Source organism: Scomber japonicus, chromosome 22, assembly GCF_027409825.1.
Source record: "Scomber japonicus isolate fScoJap1 chromosome 22, fScoJap1.pri, whole genome shotgun sequence".
NCBI classification, from domain to species: Eukaryota; Metazoa; Chordata; class Actinopteri; order Scombriformes; family Scombridae; genus Scomber; species Scomber japonicus.
In genome coordinates, this window is record NC_070599.1 from 9,385,766 (window position 1) to 9,408,148 (window position 22,383).

Below are 22,383 nucleotides of genomic sequence, written 5' to 3' on the forward strand. Positions count from 1 at the left end.
TCAGGATTTGAGAAAGTTAAGGAATCAAGAAGTGACCTTTTGCAACATCGCCTTTTGATCCCAAAAGTGCTTTATGTCTCATTTTAAGCATATCTAAAGCAATTTATCTGTATATATATCTAACAAATGCAGATTTAACTTTAAAGTGAATGTTACTGGATACAAAGTGTATGTAAACCTCTGTTTATCCACAGCATGTCTAAGGAAGGAGAACGAACCCCTTCTACAACTTCTGTTGAGTCAGACGCGTACGTTTACACTTTTTCTTACAGTATTTGTCTATTTTCTCTGAATATGAAACACAATTAAAGTGGAGATGCAGTGATTCCAATGTATCCTACAGGTTGCCAATCATCAAATATATGACCCAAGGAAAACATGTCTTTATATATTTACTGAATAGCTGACAAAACATTTTAACTGTATAATCAAGCTGTCTTATCTCATAATCTTACCTTATATGTTATGTATGCATTTTCTTTTTTGGGTTTTAATTGTTTGATTTTCCATGTTCTTAGCAATTCTGTTCAGGCGTCTCCATCAGGTTCAGTCTCTGAAGCGCCCAAGAAAACAAAGAAGTCCAAGAAAAGCACTGAGAGTATGAACAAAGTCTACACCTCTGTGCTCAACAGCGTTTTTGGAGCGGTAAGTAGGCACAACACACGTTTTGTGATTTAAAGTAAAGCTGAACTGGATTCAACCACCCTGGTTTTGGTTGTCCTGGGATATGACATTTTGCTATGGGATCTTTGACCTATTCCCTCACAGCTTTGTTAAAACTACTTAAGTTGCAATGAGTAAATTACTCATGGATTGTGACAGGTTTTTATTTTCAAGGTGCTAATTTCAAACACTCTTTTAATCCAAAAAATATGTGATAGTCTTAATGTTATTTATGTGGAACAGCTGAAAATACAGCTCTTCCTTACCAACTATTTTAAATGCCTCAGTCTTTAAATAATAGCCACGGTTATGGGATAATACAGTCATTAAAAACCTTATGGAAACCTTGATATTGTCCTGTCAAGAACAGGTTGGATGTGAGCTATAAGAGATGGGCTAACACGGTCTCTACCCACACACAATACCTTCTTTAATCAAGGGACACAGCAATTTTAAGACTGTATTGGGGACTCTAAGAGGTTCAAATTGCAAGTACAATCTACATAAAACCAAAATGGAAAAAGGGAAAGTAAGAGTTGCTTTCAGAGGGTGTTTGGCTGGAAGAGTCTTAGTAGATACTTAATCTCACCTGTTCACCATTCTTCTCTCTGCTGGAGGATTTGTGGCTCCTAGGAATCCAACGATTATATCACTTGTTTTGAACATTTCAAGCAAGTAAATACTGTTTGTTGTAAAGATTATACAAAATTAGTGCTAAAATTACTTTTAATTGGTACAAACTCCTCTTTGGGCTTCTATATGTAGTATCTACTAATATTAAAACAATTCTGAGTGCAGCTTACAAGGAAATAGTTGAAGCCTGACACCCCATCAATAGAGGGCTGGTATGATATTCTTCATGAAATCTTTGAAATGGATAGAATCACCTTCTCCATCACACTTAAGGCAATTAAATTTGTAATTTATAAATTAAAACACCCTTCTTTCTTTAGATTTTCTTTGTCAAACAAAAGACCGCACAGCCTATTTTTTTTGTTTGATAATTACGCTGGAAACTGAAAAAAGAAAACACAAAAACAGAGAGGCCTGACAAAGAGTCAGAGCAGTCAGTTGAGTTAGATGTGTGGTGGAAGTCTGATAGTGTTCTTACGGCCTCTTTTCCTGATCTTTCTAAGCCTGGTATGTCGGTAGTATTAGTAGCTCATTGCTGAAGCTTAACGTCACAATTCATTAGGTTTATCCTAGTAAAGAGGGAAGTCAAGACACTTGGGTCATTCCACTTGAAAATCGTTTTTTTTTTAATTTGCATGTATTTGTATTGTTGTCTCATGTGCAAGACTATATAAACTTTCATGAATCACTTTTCACTGTGTCTTCTGTCATTCTGTTAAGGTAATTTCAATGTTAACACACTTACTACTTATAAGTAAGCACTACAGACATTTAATCAAAAGTTACATACTTTGTTTTCCTAATTACACAAATCTAATATGTTTGATTGCTGTTTCTACAGGAGAGAGAATTAGCGCAGGCTGAGTTAGATGGTAAGTCTCACTGCCACAGCTCAATGCCCATGTCAAAGGAAATTACAGTATTATTAAAATTAATGGCTGAATCTCCAGTAATGTTAAAAGCCTAAACCCTACATAATGGTTTCAGTATTGATATATTGCATTGAACCAGTAATATACCATGACAAGTGATGAATTACTGTTAATATGGCTCACACCACAAACTGTCATTATTGGTGTTAATTTGTTTGGTTTTATCATTGCAACATCAGTTTCCTGCTAGTATCTTTCCGCTTTTACAAATTCACACCCATTTGTAACTAACTGATTCTATGGACGTCACAAAAGCAGTCTTTTTAAATAGATATTTAATAAATAAATGCCTTAAAATATTTCTAGTGTCAGTGTAGAAAAATTCAAACAGAAAAGTTGTCAAAGTTTGGGTTGTCAGCTTTTCTATAAGATAGTTAACTAGACTAGAGTGGTCTGCTGTCTGTTTGTTTTAAAATCTCTATATCTCTATCTGTCTTTTATATGATGATGTATTAGAAATATTATCAGAAATTCTATAAACATCAACAATTTTACCCTAAAAAACCTGTTGTGGAACTGTTCTAATGTCTTTGTGACCTCTTGAACTTTCTTACAGAGTTACAAGAGGCCTTTAAGGAGTTTGACTATGACCAGGATGGTTACTTGAACTACAAGGATGTAGCTGAATGTATGAGGACTATGGGGTATATGCCCACAGAAATGGAACTGCTGGAGATAGTGCAACAGATCAAGATGAGAAGTGAGTTGATGAGAGCCCGACTACAAGCTTATAGAGACTATAAAACATTATACATTGCCTTGACTTGACATTGAAATCCATTTTCTGGCTGCTGACATCTCTTCTCTCCACAGTGGGTGGGTTAATGGACTTTGAAGATTTTACTGAATTGATGGGACCCAGAATGATGGGAGAGACTGCTGACATGCTGGGACTCAAAGAGCTCCAATCAGCCTTTGTCCAGGTCAGTCGATTGATGATAAATAAATCTGTGCAGTTAATGAATTATAGCCAATGGATTGATGAATTATAAAAAAATGATTGCATGTTATGTTGTTGTGTCTAAATTGTATTTCATTAAACTTCTGTTTTTATCTAATTTCTGTCATTTTCTCTGTTTCCAAAGTTGGATGTAGATGGAGATGGAAAGATCAACCAGGAGGAGATGAAGGAGGCGGTCAAGGGCCTGCTGGGGGAGAAGCTGAAGAAAGGAGAACTGGAGGAGATCCTAAAGGAGTTAGATATTAACTCAGACGGAAACATTGACTTTGAAGGTGAGAATCAGAAATCGTTGATGTGATGTGCACTGTTACAAGATGCTCTAAACACCATTGATTCTTTGTTCTTTGGTCAGATAAACTTAGCACTTACTTGACCAGCTGTTATCTTGATTTCTCTCTCCTCCTCTTTAGAGTTTGTGATGATGCTCTCCATTCGCTAGCTGCTGGAAAGACTCACAACATGGACAGAATAAACTACTGTGTCTGAATCTTTCCAGAGATAGTAAATACAGATGTGATGAAATATTCACAATTTGGTAAGCTATATTTATAATGTAGGTGAATGATGTGTGCCTAACTCTGTAATAACTGTATGAATGATGAATTGTTGAAAAAGCAGTAATGATAACAAATATGGTGCAAGCTGTCAACATTGTGTGCAGATATATGAACTTTATGCTGAAATGAAACATGTAAATAATACTGAAATGATTTGCTATTTTAATAAAACATAATAAACATTTTCCAAATGTGTCTTTCATTGAAATATGCTCCAATTTTAAAATACTGAGAAATAATTGATAGGACTTGTCACATTTAAACCTCTCAAATGAACTTTATTCCAAAAACATTTCTCTTATTACATCCATATCATTGTTAAACAAAAATGGAAATGGTAATGTAATGATCATGTTTTAGAGAAGATAAGTTAAATATAAATTAAATTAATGTCAGTTGTTAACAACAATGCAGCTTTGAGCTTTGTCAGATCTGTGCGCTTCATAATTGAAGAAGCAAAAAAGGAAAAAAAAAAAAACCACGATGCAGGTGTGTCAGAAAAAAAAGTCACGTTTCAGAAACAAATCCCAAATCAGGCCAACATTTAATGGTGGCACCGGAACTAACCAGAAGTAGAACTTATCTCATATTTGAAAAATCTACAAGCTTAACACTACTGGTAACTTAATCTTCTTATTATTATAACATCACTATATGTGCACACATTTTAGCAAGATCTGCAACATGCAGCACATGTAATCTGCTGAAATATAATCTCATTGTCAGACAAGAAACGGTATAGTGAGGAAGAGATACTAAACTCCCTAAAAAGCATAAAGCCACACTGGAATCAGTGTTTCATAGGTGGAGAAGAGATGGGTGAGGCACTGCCATCACATGAGTCAGGGGCCGGGCTTTAACACATGCACACTCAGCATTTTCTGTCCGACGAACTGCCTGTGTGTTCTTTCTCTGCACAAAAGAGATTCGATTCACATTTAAATTGTTCACAGTGCGTCACAATATAACTTTGCCGCTTTTCGTCAGACTTCATTCATTCAATTAAATGGAAAACGCTAAGCACAGGCTGTTCTACTGCGCCAAATTTCATGACAGTTTACTCCAGAAACTAAAAGATCATAGCTGACATCAAATATATATTACTTCTTACCAAAACTTGTTAACTTGTGTTAATGTAACTTTGTCAGTAACCAGAACACATGAGTGTGCTAAAATAGGAGAAACAACAAAAATAAAAACTGTTTCTCATTAACTTTAACAGACTTCCTGTCAATTACCAAAAAGATCAATATTGCAGTTGGGATAAGAAGAATTCACTGCAATCATGCCTTGGTAAAATAAAGGAAGTCTCACCAGCATTTCAGCAAACATGAAAAATGTATTTCCATTTAAATTGACTAAACTTTGTACCTACACAGCCTCTTATGTCTGTCTCCCATGACTCACGACTCCTCCATTTCTCCTCCACTTAGGGGAATGTTTGCTCTAGCTTTTGTAAACTTTATGACAATCAGAAATACCATCTAAAAAGCAGATTTTTGTAAACAAATGCATGTAAGTCTTCCAAGCATGTGAGACCTTGCTGAGTAAAATCGAACATTTTGTGCGCTGTGCATGTTGCTCACATTGGCAGGGTTGAGGGTATTCAGGCATCTGCTGGATGACACACTAGATAATAAAGGTGGATGCACTCATTGTACTTAAAGATGCTGCTTCTGATCAAAGCCTGTATCGAATTGGATCATTTCCACAGCTTTGTGAAACTATGATGGGTAGATCAGAAGTTTGGTATACTGTAGGACCAACATCATGCGTGGGTGTATGAGCACACTGCAGTCACTCAAAATCACATCACAACGTCCTTCGTTTTACAGCCCATAACACAACAAGCAAGTAGCTACAATTCCTATACTTCTTCACAGTCGTTCTGTCAATTTCCTATCAAGCCTCTCACATTTCCATCCTGCTTTCGACCTCTCTAACTTTTCCTTCATTTTTTCATCCCTTTCTTCTTTCAGTCCCCCTAAATGGTAGATAGATGGATAAGTGCCTTCTATTTCGTCTATCCACAACTCACAGTATCATGAGCAACAGGACAACTGCTTGGCTAGTAAGCCATATTTGAAATTATTCTTTTGTCTACATCTCATTGGTCAGCTCATCAGCAAACTCAGCCATGATGTCATGCACCCAGATGTCCCTTTCTTCCTGTGAAGTGTCGACCAGGAAGACTGTCAACTTCCTGTCCCACGGATTTGAGGCTTCCTGTATGGCCTCCAGCTGGGCCACAAGGGGTTTCTTCTCCACGTGGTTTCTGAAAACGATGGAAGCCTCCTCTGACCACTGCCTCGGCTTTACTCCTGCGGGTGAAAACAGTTATGATGATGATGCTCTCTTTTATCTTAATGACACAATAATAACATTTAATGTATAAAAATCACAAAACATTCCAGATTTTCACTTGTAATGCTATATCATCAAATGTTGTCCCTACATGTTTTCACTCAGAATAGATTGAATTGAATGAGATTTTATATATTACACCAATTCTAGCCTCTAGTTATATCAGACTTTAACATGCTTCTTAACGAGCTTTGATTTTAGCCGTGATAAGCAATGCAATAATGCAGAAATTTTGACTTGTCATAGTATATTGTCTATTATGTTTGGAAAGATGAGTGATCAGACATTCCCTGTCTTACACAGACAAACAGGGAATGGCAGGTACTGAAGCTAGAGTTCATATGGAGTTTCAGCATGAAATCAATACAGCCATCAGACTCTATTTGCCGCTCAGCTCTACTCACCAGCCAACTGAGCAGTGATGCCCTGGAATGGCAGCTGTCTGAACTCCTTGATGAGAGGTCTGAGCTGGGTGCAGCTGACCAGTTCGTGTTTACCATAGTCCAACTCGTACACAGACACCAACCCATTGGTCAGAACTCCCTTCACTAGCACACGATGCCAGCTGAGAGAGGAGATGGAGGAAGATAATGTTTAAATTTAAGCAGAGCACAACTGCTTTCACATCAGTGAATATCCATCACAGACAGAAACAAGACCGAAGGCACCACACATACTTACTGAATCAATGTGATCACATTTCCACTTGTGCCCTTTGTTTTCATAGAATTACATTAAATCAAATCACTGTTTAACTCACTTGTTCTCCACTTTAGCGGCGTAAATCTGATTCTTCTCTATGTTAAGTGGTTTCTCATCCGTTTTGTTGTAGTAGAGAATCATCTCTCCCATCAGCACCACCAATTTGTACATATCTCTCCAGGGCTGCAGCACAAAGTGGCCTGGATGGCACGCCACTGACACATAGACATCTATGTTGCTTCCTGAGAAGAAAAATACCTGATTTAAATATGATTTTCTCGGCTTCAGTAAAACAAACTGCTAGATTAAATTGCACAGAACCTGTCCTTAATAACTAAGATTTCAGTTACCATCATTACCTGCTGGGGGCAGCTCTTGTAGTGGTGGCAGCTGGAGAGAAGGTGAGGGGGATGATGGTGTCTCTGGTGTACTGATGGTGGTTGTGATGCTTCCTCCGCCTACTCTCGGTCCGGATAGAGCCCTTCTGAGATGAGGCTTGCTTGGGATAGTCGTTGATGTTGGACTGCCATTGGTGGACTCACTGGTGTTGGAAGTCTTGGTGAGTGTGGAGATCTTGACAGGGCTGTGAAATGAAATTTTATGACCAAAAGGTTTAAATTCTATTTCAAGTGATTAATGAAGAAAAAAAGTGAATAGATTTGTTTTACTATTGAGAACACTTTGGCTATAAAGCAATGGGATAATACAGGTAAATATAAAAGCAGCAGATACCTGTGGCTCGTCAGGAAGACATCTGGCTGCTGTTTGAACAGGTCCGACTGGGCCATCTGATGGTTGAGGCTGCGGGCCGGGTCATGGAAGTTCTTGTCAGTGAACAGGTGGACGTAGACGCAGCGCTTGCTTTCATCCACTTTGGCAACCTTGGAGGGAATGACAAGGTGAGTGTGGTGAGTATACACAAAGAACGAGATGAGATCAGATGGTGAAGATGCAACAAAGTGTAGAAGAGAAAGAGAGAGAGAGATGGATGTTAAGAAATTACTATAAAAAAGTGAGGATGAAATAAAGACAGTAATTTGAAGATTGTAGAGAAGAACAGACAATTACCTTCATGCTACAGTCAGTGGTGTTGAGCACTTTCTCTCGAAGCCACTGGACAGCATCAGGAGTCCAGGATCCAACACTGACAGCCAGGTCGGCCAGACAGCACTTCACAGCCTAAACACAAGTTGTTGGATGTCATTTTTCTCACAGGATGTGCAGTGTGAGGAAGTCAGGAAGTACATAAAACTACAATATGACATGGCACAAATCGTCTTTGAATATTAGGTTACTCTTGACTGTTTTTCCTTGTCTGTCCATCACAAATGCTGACCTGTGGTGGGATGGCCATAAGGTCACGGAGGAATGGTGGCGGGATCTCTCTTAGCTCAAACACCTCTACAGAAGCCTGGACGCCCACATCAATGAACAGGATGTCTAACACTCTGCTGCCGTGCAGGTTGGTTATCTAAAAATAGAAACACAGTCAAAGTGAACAGAATATCCAACACAGTAGTTTTTGTTAGATTTAATGATAGTTTCTTTTGTCTCAATAAGCAACATAAGGTATTATAATATTTTGGATGGTGATACACCTTCTCTAATTTTGTTAAATTACTACACCTGAGTCTGTTATGCAAATGTGTTTTTATTCCTTTTGTCAGTTACTAGTTAACATCAATAACTTGTAAATATGTTTAATAATTCACAGTGAAGCTGAGCTGCCAGGAACATTGCCATCTTACCTCAACGCGAGACCATTTTCCTTTGTATCGTGCCAGACATACTTTCCCACAGAAAGGTTTGGACACCAGGAATTCGGACGTAACCTGGAACAGAAATGTGTTCAGGTGTCATCGTAAAAATACCATAGCTGATAAGACTATGTTTTATTTAACCGTGCTTCCTTTGGATTGGTGAGGTTACTGTGTAGGTGTAACTGCTGCTTTATGACTGCAATAAAATAATACTGTAAAAGTTGAAACAAACATTTCACAGGTCCACCCAGTCTGCTGTGGGTGTACTATCTGTGATCTATGATTATATGAAATAGGGAAGACTTGTTGATGTTTAAGAAAATAAGGATAATGGGTCATTTAGAAGAGGTTCTTGTTACCATCTCTTACATTCATGTTTCCCCCTTCTTCTTATCCTATTTTTTCAGGCTGTGAAACTAATTCAGGTATGAAAATATAATTACCTCTCAGAATGCTAAATAATTTGAAATACACAATATATATAATTCAGAAAAAGCAATGCAAGCTTGCAAAGAGGTGGTTAAAAAAAGACCAGACTGAGTACTGTGTTTACCTGAACACTTACGCACAGTGTAATGACGAGCTTTAAAGGACATCAGTGGCACATCTAGAAAAAGCATCAGATGCACTGTGCTGCTAACACATTAAGTGGCTTGGCAATGTCTTAACTCCAGATTATCAACCTAATCTCAATCTGTCCACAACTCCCCCTGAGAGAAGCAACACCAAACAAATGCATTCACAAGAGGCTTTTGAGATGAGTGTGTGAGTCCTCTACTCCATACTCTCCCTATTAATACAGTACTTACTTCAATTAACACACACATGCACACACACACTTAAGGTTTTGATAAAACGATTCCTTTTAACACTTATCAGATATATACCGATTGATTTCATATTAATACAGATATATGCTTGAAGAAAAAGACCTGGATTTATAAAATGATCATAAAGTAATTAAGTACTCTGAATACATCAATTAAACATAAGACCTTAAAGTGTTCATAACTATGGAAATTGAACTACTGAGAATTCACTTTCAACCTCATGTAATTTCCTACATATTCATAATAAAATAAATAACTTTAAAATACCTACTGTGTTTGTATATATGTCACTGACATCTTAAATAAGCCATGCCTCTTAGATATGAAAGAATCATATTTAATTACTACCTTTAATTACTAAAATATGATGTCTATTCCTCAACATGTGACATCCTCCCAGCTATGATCCCATTTCGTTACACTAATGTGATGATAATATTTTTAAATGTGAAAAAGCTACTACTGCATTCACTCACTGCACACTTTAGTACCACCAACTAAATAATAATAAACGCTTTTAGAGACATGAAATGAAGCATGGTGTTAACCTGTGAGTGGAAGTACGTCTCAATTTTCTCCAGTATCTCATTGAGCTTGGCAAGACCTCTGGAGGGCAGCTGACAGTAGATGGTCCCATCGGAGCAGACGCTGCTGACGGTCACATTCATATAAGCGCTGTTAACCTGAGGAGAAACATTAATAGTAGTATAGTATACTGTATTCTCTCACACACATAAACACATACATACAATTGGCTCATATACCTGTAATGGACTGGCAAGTGTCTTGTCCTGCAGGGCTTTCATGCAGGCAGCGTTGATGTTGACGTCATCATCCTGTGACGTGTCATACAGAACAACCAGAGGGGTCTGGCCTCTCTGTAGGATCTCAGCCAACAGGATTCGTCCACTTGCCATTGTTTCAAATTTCTTCAGCACAGCAGGCTCCTGGCAGAAAGGCTCCAGGCCTGAACGCACACACATAATAATCAGGGCATATGGGAAACACGAGGAGGTGACAGGAAGGATAAAACAAGAGTGTTTTTCCTGTTCTTTTCTTTTCAAGATGATTTACTTTTTCAGTGACCTGATGTCCACGAGATTCAGACTCACCTGCCAGTTTACACTTGGTTGCCTGGAAAGGCAGTTTGAAAAACTTCTCGTTCAGCTCAAACACTTTGGTTTTGCTGATCACTTCCGAAAATCCATGATCCACATAGTACACCTATAGAGGGCAAAAAAGCAAAGGGGTGACTAATATTTCTTCTGACTATATATTAAACAAATCATTCTTTGTCTTAAAGGTCACATTTGAGCCTCTGAATTATGAGAACTTTCTACAGTTTTTTTCTATTTGTTTATCCTGACTTATTTGAACAGCCTTCCATGCTAAGTGTTTGGTTTTTCCTGTTTTTGACCTCTCACCTTGACCTTCTCGGCCATGACTTCGCAAACTTGAGCCCTCAGAATCTCTTCCTCCTCCTCAGCCCTGACAGCAACAAGTTGGCCTGAGGATGGAGAAGACAAAGGACTTGGACTGGTTTTGTCCAGGCCGTAAAACTCCCTCATTTCATCTTCCATGGACTCCTGGGCCTGGGAATAACCTTCACCAATGTACCTGTAAGAAAAGAGGAGAAACAGGCAATGAGAGATTTATGAACTGTCCAGTCTCACAGCGCATTTAAACATACAGATCTCTTCTACCTGAGTATGACTCCATTGGTGTTGGTGGCTTCCACCACCAGTATAGAAGGGTACTCTTCTTTGGGGATCTGCAAAGAGGGCACCGCCTGGTTACTGAGCCTCCTCCCGAGCTCCTGCCTCACCCTCATGTCCTCCTCACTGGCTGAAGAGTTCCTCCTATTACAGTTCTCGTCTTCTCCTCCTCCACCTCCAGCGCTGCTCCTCCTGTACAGGATGGCTCTCTTAGGGTTGTCAGGCATCGGGTAGTCGATGGTGCAGAAATCAGAGAGGAGGTGAAGGTTCTCCAGGACATGTCCGGGCAGTTTGGTCTTGTGAAATTATATAAATAAAAAACTGATAAATATAAATATAACATTTAAAGCTATTTAAATTAGCATTTTCTTAAGCATTATTTAAACCTTTTGACACCTTTGTCCTACTCTATTCTTAGTTAGATTATATTTATAGTGATGTCAACATATTCATGATAGTTTTTCAAAATGTTACTGACTTTGTATGTGTCCTGGAACAGCTTGGGTAGTGCGTGGGCCCACAGGCCATTGGAGTACTTCACCAGCAGCTCCTCCAGTTTCAGCTTCAGGTCGGGGGTGAGGGTCGCGGGGGAGGATGGAGGGCTGGGGGACGAGGAGGACGATCGAGGCGACTGAGGAGGGTTTGAATTGGAGCGTGTTCGATGGGAGTTAGGGGGTCTCTGTTGGGCCGGGGACTGCACGGGTTTGTCTGTTGGGGTGTTTAAAGTTGGGGCAGGGGCAGCAGTGGAATTTGGGTTAAGGATTATCGAAGGGGAGGATGTAGTGGTCTGTTCTTTGGCGGGGTAGAGAAGCAGCTCTGATGGGTTGCTGCTGCAAGTTTTCTCTACCTAGAAGAATAAATAGAAAGGAATGATTATACTTTGCAAGTTATACAGACTGAAAATTAGTCCTTTGCTCTCATCATCCTGTGTGTATACTGTATAACATAGACTGATGCATAATTGGAAGTGAACTGCTTAACATGTGCAATTAATGATATCATAACATTTGTGAATGTTAACTGGAGAAGACTGAAAAAAATATTTAAATCAATTATTTGGATTTTCACAGGAAAACAGTGCATATGAAACAATTATTCGTAATCATTGTCTGCTTCTTACAGTGCTACAGTGACAAAAGGAGTATTTACAGTGCATATGTGTGTCCAGGTATCGAGGTCTTTGATGGCCTCAGTGGGCATGTCCTGCTTGTACAGCTCTCTGTAGATCTGAGGCAGCTTGGACACCCAGAAGCCATTACTGTACTTCCCCAGGATCTCTTTGATACGACCCTGGACCTGCTGAGGATTGTAGGGCTTTCCTTTCCCTGAGCCAACGCTCTCATTCAGATTCGAAGGAGCTACAGAATTGGAGAAAAATGCAAGATTACACAGACATACACACACACATGCAGGCAATTACTGCTTCTGCAGCTTTGATCTTCTTGCCCCTGACATTGCTGGATTACATGGCGTGATTTTCCCCAAAACAAAGGCACTTGAGTCTTTAGAAGGTGAATCAAAAAGAGAGATTGGTGCAGGAATGATTCTGATGCATGTTCAGAACCTAATTCTTTCTTCCTTTTTCCCCTGAATGCGAGCTGAAACTAAAATGAGGCTTTAGGCTTCTTTTCCGTTAATAAAACTTAAACTGAAAAAGTGGTGAGCCTTTGGAAAATTCATGCTGACTTTTACTGATACACATTAATACAGTCATTTGCCAAAGCCTTAACTAATTTAATTACTCTGAAATAAATACACCAGGTTTGCAGGATAGCAGTCTAAATAGCACCAAATTTCTGCCATTTAATATGCTAAATTACCAAATCTCTTTTGCAGCAAACGCCTTGCACATTTTGTCAACATGGATGTCATATGAATATAATTTCCTCCTCACTCAGAGATGTTTATTCACACACAGGATACACAGGCCTTTTAACCAGTATTGCAGCTTGAGCAGTCTTCTCTGTGTGTACGGGCCTCAAATACCCTTTAAATATGTGCCTCAAAGCTATGCAGTTTATTAGAGGCCAATGTTTTTCTCAAGGCAGGGAAAAAACACTGGCCTCTAATAATCAGCAACAGAGCACTTCTCAAAAAAAATCAGGTTACATGACAAAAACACATAATTGGTTTAAGTAAAGGTTTGTAGGAGAGAAGTTAAAGGGTAGGGAGGCTGACCAGGCAGACACCTGAAAGCTTATTTGACTTGAAACCTTTTAAAATACTCTTCATGTCTACAGGAACATCATGTTTACAGAGATACTCAGTGATGAGAACCAGCTGAGATGGGGTTGATAACTGTTTCATGAAACATGGAGGTGGAGCATCATAAAACTTAAAATCTCCTGGCCTCCATTTGAATTGTCCACAATAATTTGATTGTTCCCAATGTTTCTTTTGGTTTAGAGGACAAAAAGCCATACAAAATGTATTTTTAGCATTATGAAAAGGAGCCCGTCCTACTTACAACTAGTCTGTTGGGAGTTTCTGGAAAGGTGAGCGTGTACCTCCTTCTGAAACCGTGATGGGAGGGTCATCCTCTTGTCTGACCTGGACACAAAAGAAAAGACCAAGGAGGAAGGTTACAGTGTTGAATAGGACAGACTTTAGGACCTTTAAAACCTGTGACATACTCACATCTTTGAGTATAGGGTTATTATGCAGCATCGCTAAATTTAGTCTGAGGTTTCAAATCTTGGCAAGGTCTGGCTCTGTGTTGCATGTCAGACCTTAATCTCCTACTGTATGCGCCAGAGTGCGCCCAGAGATCCTCAAGAAGGACTCATTACATCACAAAGTCTGGCGAGATAACAGCCTGTCTGAGTTTTTGGATCGTCCTCAGTATCACAACCTATTAATCAAACGGAGACTGCACTGGTGTAGAACAATGGGTGATGAGAAACACAGGGTACCGTGCTGCATGTGGCTGCAGATTAGGTGCGACTACTTTGACCTAAAAAACAACAACCTGAAAGCACACAAAAATATCCGACTTGTATAAAGTATCCACCTCTTTTTGTACAAATAACATGAACATATTTCAGTTCAGTGTCTTGTATATGAGTGCTGTTAAGTGTGTGGACTGTTACAACGTGATGCTTCCCATCCTTGTCATGCCTCAATGATACAGTAACTGTTTTGTTTAAAATGTAAACTCTTGACTCAGCTCCTCTATCCCCTACTTGTTCCTTTCACAATCCACAATGGTTGCTGGTTTTCCTACTAATGCATATTCAATATGGGAAGATATGACTAAAAATACACCTCATCCCTAAATGTGCAAGCTAATTGTATCAGGATCAACCACTAGTAATGACTCTATGGTCTACACACAAACTCACTAAAGTATTAGGAGACAATCACTTTAATAGGTTTCAATTTGTGGAAACTGAAACTACATTTCATGGACAACTGGGCAAACTCCATCTGCAAAGGAATGATGCAATCAGAAGCTCCAGGGCAGCTAAGGGGTGGACCATGTGGTGACATTGATTTTGTCAAGTACAAGCCCTAGATTGTGCTTAAACTATTTTCTGAAACCTGTTAGACTCTGTTTACCCTGACTTTTTCTTTTGATTTTGAAAAAGTAACCTTTGACTTGAACATGAGCAACTTGTTGGATTACAGCCCTGTCACACAACCCCGCCTTCATACTTTATCTCACCAGGCGGAGCCACATTTGCCTGAAGCACTAAAACACTCACCTATCCAAGCACAGACTACCTGCTTCTACTCAGTTCACCTGTGCTGTTATATTAATAAGAATGTGTTTTGTTAAACTGGAATTCTATGTGAACTGTGTCATTTTTGTCATTTTGTGAATTTACCACTTGTGCTGGCACGCATCCAATAGTCTCACTCACACACACACACACACACACACACACACACACACACACACAGTGATAACACAGGCCGGCCAGCACACTGTCCAATGAAAGATCTAGAGGGATCCAGAGAGATGTGCTGATTCACTCTGTGTCGGTTTAGACGCGTTAATCTACAGGAGAATAGAGCAGGGATTAGAAAGGGCTCACATCCCCCCTGCTCTGGGCTCGTGTCCCCTGCCAACACACCAGGCTTCCCACCCTGCCGCCCCATTGTGCTGTGGAGGGACACCAGCCCACGGGACACCCATGGTGACACAGACAGAGGACTGATGTCAGTTGTTTTCACAGTGGACAGACGAACAGAGCCGTGTATGGATGGAAGTGGGAGAACCAGTCATTGAGCTGAATTAATCTTGATTCATTGTTTGAGCAATGCAGATAGATGGATATCTAGCTATGTGAGATGCCTTCTTTAACAACAGTGAATCAGGTTTTTAACTCATTCTAGGTCGTGGTGGATGACAGCACCAGTCTGAAACCAAAATGTATTGCAATGGCTATTGTTTGCAAAAAAAACCCTGATATATTTGACAAACAAAAACAAAGCATTAGAGAGTGGTAGCTTGACAGTGAAGAGAAGAGAGTTATTGACAGAGACAGGCAGAGAGAGAACCAGAATAAACTAGAGTGCACATCATCAGGCCAGTGCTGAATAAGCAGCAGCAGGGAGGTTGTTTGCACTCAGAAACCAACCAGAGTTCAACCAGGCTCCCATTCAGCAGCAGCCTATTCTGATTCAGCTCAGACCACACAGGTGGGAGGAGAGGAGGGGGCACAGAAAGAGACAGCACTGAGAGAGAGAGAGAGAGAGAGAGAGAGAGAGAGAGAGAGAGAGACAGAGAGGGAGAAAGAAAGAAAGAAAAGAAAGAAAGCCACATACGATGGACAACATGTATTCATTATTTCTTTCATTCTTATTATTTATTTACTTAATTTGAATGTTTTTGAATAAAATCTTGGCTTGCTCTATAGTTTACATATCAGCAAGTGACACAAAAATGTAACTCCGGAGGCATTTTGAAAGCATGCTGCACTGGACAGGGAGTCTACAGGAAATGAGGCTAGTCTCAGTATTTTAGTTTTTGGTTTCCTGAGAAGTGTGGGAGCCTGGATGGTGACTTGTACATATAATCATGCTGTAAAATCCCACAAATATGTAGAGATTGAGCTTTAGTCTTGGAATGTGAGCTACAGCTGGCTTTTCATCCTAAAGCTGTTTTTATCCTGCACCAAACACCATAAACTGATCAATTAAAGTGATCTAATTTCATACTGTAATCTCATTTGCAGTGTAAAGTTACATAAGCTCTTCTGTATCTCTCTGCGTATGCCTGTCTATTTCTAAACCATCTCCATCACTCACTTCTCCGCAGGGGGGTTTGATTTCCTGTTGGTGTTCTGATTGGACATCTTGTTTGGATGCGCCCCAGTCTTGCCCTCCGACTGGCCATCCCTCATGTCCCTCCCCTGTTTAAAGTCTCCATGTCCAGCCCCGCGGCCGCCGCCTCCTCCTCTACCTCCACCTCGCCCGCGGTGGTTTGGCTGTCTCAGAGAGGTTTGAGGTTTGGCTGTGTAAAAAGAGAAAGCACACAAGATAAGTAAAACTATGGACTTTCAGCACAGACACACACCTACACACACACACACACACAGAGACACACACTGACTCAGCTAAACCTGATGCTGAGACAGGCCACAGTGTCGTAGATCTTATAATATCTATAGACACAGTACACCAGATAAATAACCTCATAATCAGTGAGCCAGCAAGGAGCAAGAACACAATATGACAAATTATAGATAACATCATCCTGAGCGGCATTTCTCCTTTGCGTATGGTAACTATGGCTGGACACAGTCAAGGAAAAATGCCTATTCACTTTCTTGCTGAGAGTTAGATGAAAATCACTCTCATGTTTGTGCATTGATACTGGAGCTAGAAGAGGGGGTCAATTAGCTTAGCTTAGCATAAAGACTTGAAACAGGTAGAATGAGCTAGCCAGGGTGTCTCCACAGTTAAAAAATCAACAACACTTTTAATCACTGATTAAAACATTGGGGAAGAAAAGGACCAATAGCACTGGAAGAAAAAGTAGTTAGCTATAGCACACAGCTCCTTGCTAAACCATAACTTGAGGTTTTTACATAACTGTTTGTGTACATTTAAGCAAATGAGATATAATGATTATCTACTGAGCTTTAGAAGTGCTGTTGTGTATATTTTTGAACCCAGTCAGGCTAGCTGTTTCCCCCTGCTTCCAGTCTTTATGCTAAGCTAGGCTAATTAACTTCTAGCTCCAGCAAGGACAGGAGAGTGGTGTCGATTTTAAAATCTAGTTTCCTACAAAAAAGGGATTACATGTACTTCACAAAATTTCAAAGTAGTATTCTAAGGACTTGCATAATTTAATAACAACTTTCTAAATAGGACTAACTTTATCTACTGTTGTAATTCAGGAGGCTGTGTTTGCTACAGGAACAAATGAGGTGAATCAAAGTATCTGTGAGTATGAAGTAGGACACTGCTGGAAAAGAGCATACTACTGCACTGCTACCATACTATAAATGCTATATACTTAGCCTAGGCAATGTTTTTGTTGTTGTTGCAAACTCTACATATAGCACATGTAATACTAAGTAACCAGAATATTCTAATATGGTAACAGAGCCGAGAAACTGCAGTTACTGTATGACGAGTGTAAACAGTAGAAGTCAGACTCTTAAAATCCTAAAACACAACACTTACCAGTCCAGCCCCTCGTCATTTTGATGTAACATCATTCACACGCACGCACACACGCACACACACACACACACACAACATGGCCAGCATGACATCACATTTCTCCTGAGTGACATCACCATTACACTGTGTTATGCATAACCCTTAGTCATTTCCACTCCCACACTCTCTACATCATGTTCAGTTTCTCCTCCTACTGTCTCTTATTTTCGCAGGACTCTTTTCCTCTGGGAGATCTTCATTTTTTCATCCTTACTCCTCTAGAAAGATCTCATTAAATGTTTCCAGGAACAAAACACAACAGACAGCTTAGTCAGTGTGCATCTTCAAAGCTGATCAATAAGATTAATAATGAGAGATTTTCTGTTTCTAAATCTCATTAGTTTCTCCCTTGTTCCATCTGTTCAGAGTAGATATGCTACTATACTGCATGGGATACTGGTAGTCAACCAATTAATGCATTAGCCAGTTACTTAATTAATCAATAAATCTTCCAGGCACTCACACAGTTGAACAAATACAGTCACACATGCAGGCAGGCACTAGCTTACATTCACATGCAACTACAGGCAAGCACACACACACATGCTCAGAGCAGACGCCGCGTCACCTCACCGGCATGGACGCACAGTCTGTGTTCTGTCTCTGCCTGAATATCAAAATCCCAGGTGGTGAAGGAGAGAATGAGAGGAGGAGGAGGAGAGAGAGAGAGAGAGAGAGAGAGAGAGAGAGAGAGAGAGAGAGAGAGAGAGAGAGGGAGAGATGGAGAGGCTGATTTGTGAATCAGCTGCTCCTCGCTGGCAGCTGAGTCTCAGCTGCTATAGGCTACATTAGACTCCAATCTCAACAGCCCACCCCACTCTCCCTTGTTCTCTCTTTCTAACTCCCTCCTTCCCTGTCATCTGTCCACCCCCTCTCTCTCTTTCCCATTTCACCATCTCTCTGCCTTTCTTTCCCTCCGACTCTCTCTCTCTCCTCCTCCTCCTCCTCCTGTTCTCTCCTCTCTGCACTACCACCTCCCACTTCCTCCTCTGACTCTCTAAGAATATTCTGCAACATCACATCACACAGTCAAGAGGAGGTGAATGTGCTACAAATAGGTCAAAAGAAAAGAAAGGTGTGTATGTGTGTGCATGTGTTGTAGTTATTATATGTGGTTGTGTTTAGACAGTAACTAAAAAGATGAAGAAAGATTGTGTGTGAAACTACAGTATGTGTTTTGTGTATACTTGTTTTAACTAAACTGACACCTGCAAAACCTAGTACACCTGCACAGTCCTGAACACTGTGTATCTGCTTATGCGTGTCATTATGTGTGATGTTTGTGGTGCAGGAACTGCTGGCCTCCACGCAGCAACAGTTAAAACAGGTCACTCTTTCATCCACAAACTCTCCGGCTGCATCAGAGACGATGTTTTGCTAATGTTGCATTGTCATAGTACTACATTGTTCTGCTGCAGTACTGCTGCACTGTGGCATCAAACCCAGAGAAGGCTGGAAAAGGTTTGGAAAATTGAAGTCATTCTAGGGTTGTTAAAGTGGAAAAGCTGTAGGGAAACTTTACACAAGCCATAATTTAGAGTGGGTTTGATTAACTTAATCAGTCTCATAGTTTGTTGAGTAAAAATGTGCAAGTGTATAATTACAGTATTTTCTAAGGAAATAATCAGTAAAACTGTTTTTTATTCATCTCATCTTATCAGCTGTAGCTACCACTGAGGACACTGATGGGTTTTTTTTCATTTCATTTCATTTTTTGTATGGGGTGTACATCCTGTAATTAAAAGCACCTCAGATCCGATGACATTAATTTTGACTCAGAATAATTCAGTTTGACTACTTTTAGGCCAATCCATAAACAAATCTTTATTTCTCTACCAGAAGTGTATTCCTGGCAGTATGGAGATGGATTTTTGTGTCAGCAAATAAAATCTACAACAGTATTACATCATCTAAGTAATTTTAAAAACTCACACTGTGGTGTCTGGGGGAGGGAGGCATGATGACCTCAGTACTTCAACAGTCTGAGCTCTGGCCTGCAAAAACTGACCAACTATACCGAACTCTTATGTTCTCCCACTCTGCTATTATAGACGGCTTTAGTATGTATAATCCTTACATTTAAGGAGTAACTGTAATGACATTTATTACAATACTTCACTGATTTAAAGTCACCTTGTGACTGCGTACATGTCAGCCAGAAGCATCTGTGTAATCTGATAAAGCTAAATGTGAGCTAAAATAGAACTAATTGTGTGTTCTCCATAAGAGTTTGGCAAGAGAGGGAGGGTCTATAAGATTACAGAGATTGGATTATAGGCTCCTACTTAATACTGTAACTTTGCCATTTTCCTCCTAAATTACTGAATGTATTACTTTGTGTCTGTTTTACCGAAACTGTAAATTACCGCAGGCATAAAGGCCATGTGTGATGTTTTCAAACCCTCCATAACTCAGTATTACTTGGAATTTAGTTGTTCAGCCAAAACAACCCTCCCTGTGATGTGATCAAAATAGTTGTGTGTCTAGCTGCAAGCTTTGCATGCTACTGAACGAAAGAGTGGGAGATGGTGAAAACATTTATTAAGTTAACAAGTTATCATCATCCTAATCAAATCTTACCATTTAGGACGAGTGGGGCGGCCGGTTTGACCCTCATCTGTGTGTTGACCAGGTGGGGTCGTCCCGTCTTCTTGGAGCTGCGCTGGCGAGCCACCACCTTGGCTACATGGGCCGTCTCATTGGCCCCTGTGGCAAAATACACCGTCTGGAGAGAGGGTAGATAGACTGATATCAATAAGAGCAACTCCGCCAGCAATAAAAGATCAATTCTAGATCTTTTATCTTGATATATAGACTTTATCACGCTAATTATTTTTAGTTAAGTTATTTGACATCATGGAAGGGAGAACATTACATTTTGGAATTTTTGACCACTGGCAGTGCTATGGAGCAATGTTCTACGAGTGTGTCCCTATTTTGAGTATATTGAGCATGAGCATGAGGATGCACGTGTATATGCTCGAGGCAAATGGAGTCACATTATTCCTCTCAGGTAGCTTAATGTGCCAAGAAACGCAGCAATATGACAGCAAAAGGCAATGAAGAACAAAAATACTAGCAAGTAAACATTAAGGTAAAGAATGCTGTGTTCAAAATGTTCAAAATATCAGCTAACATATGTTTTATGATCTTTTATGTGTCTTCTAAATGTTTCTTAAACACTGAAGGCACACATTGTGTGTTATAGTGAGAAACACTAAAATTCCACAGAGCATCTTAAACTTACACACAACTATGTTGACGATGACACATTTAAGTCAAAGACTTATTTCCATTGTTATCTGATCATTATAGTTACAAACAATTAATTGTCTTTGTCTTTTGACATTTATGAACTTGTTTTAAAAGTTTTGTTTGTGACAAAAAATTATTTAAAGTTTTTTTTTATCTGAAGCATTACACCAGGCAAATATTTTTTTTGTCACTACATTGACCTAAGCTCTTTCAGTGCCACAGTCATGCTAGTGTATATTTTTTTAATTCTCAGTTTTCAACAATTATGTGAACATGCTAGTGAGTATCACTGTTTAATGGACATTCGTGTTTTTTTTTTTTTAGCTCTATCTGCAGTTTCTTCTCCTTTGAGGAAGCAAAGCATTTGTCTGTGTTGTCCTTTTTACTTAACACATATTAGATTGCTTGCACTTTGTTGTAAAACATTTTGCTGCTCAGAATTTATAATGATGTGATACTCCTTGCTCCTACCAAGCTCATCAATACTCATACAAGGTTTTGCATTTGAGAATGAAAAAAGGGAAAGTATTGACATTATGTAATCATGACTGAATAAGTGTACACATCATCCATCCTTCAACCATCCCTCAGCCAGCAATACACACACCTCTCCGGAGCGGTTGCGCTCCATGCGGACTACAGTGGGCATGCTGGATAGCAGAGCATCAAGGTGGTTATGTCCCATCTGTTTATGTGGTATCTGTTCCCCGGTCAACTCCTTGTACTCCGACTGCATACGGGACAGTGACACTCCACCCTTGTTGGCCTGGAGGACAGCCCGAAGCATTTTCTTCACCAGATCAACGTCAGCCATCTAAAAAAAAGCAATACCACAGATAAGCAAGCAAATAAACAAAATAAAACTGAGGAAGATAGATCCCATGAAAGGTGGAGATTGAGGCTATCCAGTGGAACCAAGCCATTGCATTTTATATAAAACTAATTTTAATAAAAGCATTTTTATTAACCTTTCAAGGTAAGAAGTGATTGAGTACTGATTACCATTTTGAGGCAAACTCATTCAAATTTACATCAGCATACATTTACACTGGTTCCCACCTTAGGACCAGTGTCAGACTGGTTAGGCAAGTTTGTATTAAATGCTGATCAGATTTCTAAGGCAGTGTATTTAAGTCAGGCTAAACCTTTGTCGCTGATTACAATAACAATGAGACATATTGGTTTTAAATTTTGAAAGGGGACTGATGTTTTATAATGAATGTGGTACAGTAGATCTAATATAACGATGAAATGAAATTTGTCCCGTGCGCTTCCTTCAAGTTTAGGACAGATTTGCTTTAAGTTCAAGATGGTACTGATTTCCTTCGTTGTACAG

The 22,383-nt window shown here is 39.6% G+C and overlaps 2 protein-coding genes across 2 annotated transcripts; one reads left to right on the forward strand and one right to left on the reverse strand.

Moving 5' to 3' along the window:
• Positions 1-195: 195 nt before the first annotated feature.
• si:cabz01076231.1 (calcium-binding protein 2) lies at positions 196-3,628 on the forward strand. The gene is made up of 7 exons (XM_053343012.1): positions 196-248; positions 519-645; positions 2,138-2,168; positions 2,785-2,928; positions 3,042-3,151; positions 3,314-3,461; positions 3,600-3,628. The coding sequence occupies exons 1-7, from the start codon at positions 196-198 to the stop codon at positions 3,626-3,628; spliced, it is 642 nt and encodes a 213-aa protein (XP_053198987.1).
• A 2,218-nt stretch (positions 3,629-5,846) lies between these two features.
• On the reverse strand, positions 5,847-21,861 carry tdrd7b (tudor domain containing 7 b). The gene is made up of 19 exons (XM_053343011.1): positions 21,655-21,861; positions 20,373-20,517; positions 16,371-16,575; positions 13,585-13,667; positions 12,267-12,475; positions 11,596-11,964; positions 11,106-11,413; positions 10,827-11,019; positions 10,515-10,626; positions 10,167-10,369; positions 9,951-10,085; positions 8,561-8,644; positions 8,149-8,283; positions 7,881-7,991; positions 7,545-7,693; positions 7,172-7,395; positions 6,871-7,054; positions 6,515-6,675; positions 5,847-6,067 (listed from the first exon to the last, which is right to left on the reverse strand). Exons 1-19 carry the CDS (start codon positions 21,859-21,861, stop codon positions 5,847-5,849), a joined length of 3,438 nt encoding a protein of 1,145 aa, XP_053198986.1.
• Between the last annotated feature and the right edge of the window lie 522 nt (positions 21,862-22,383).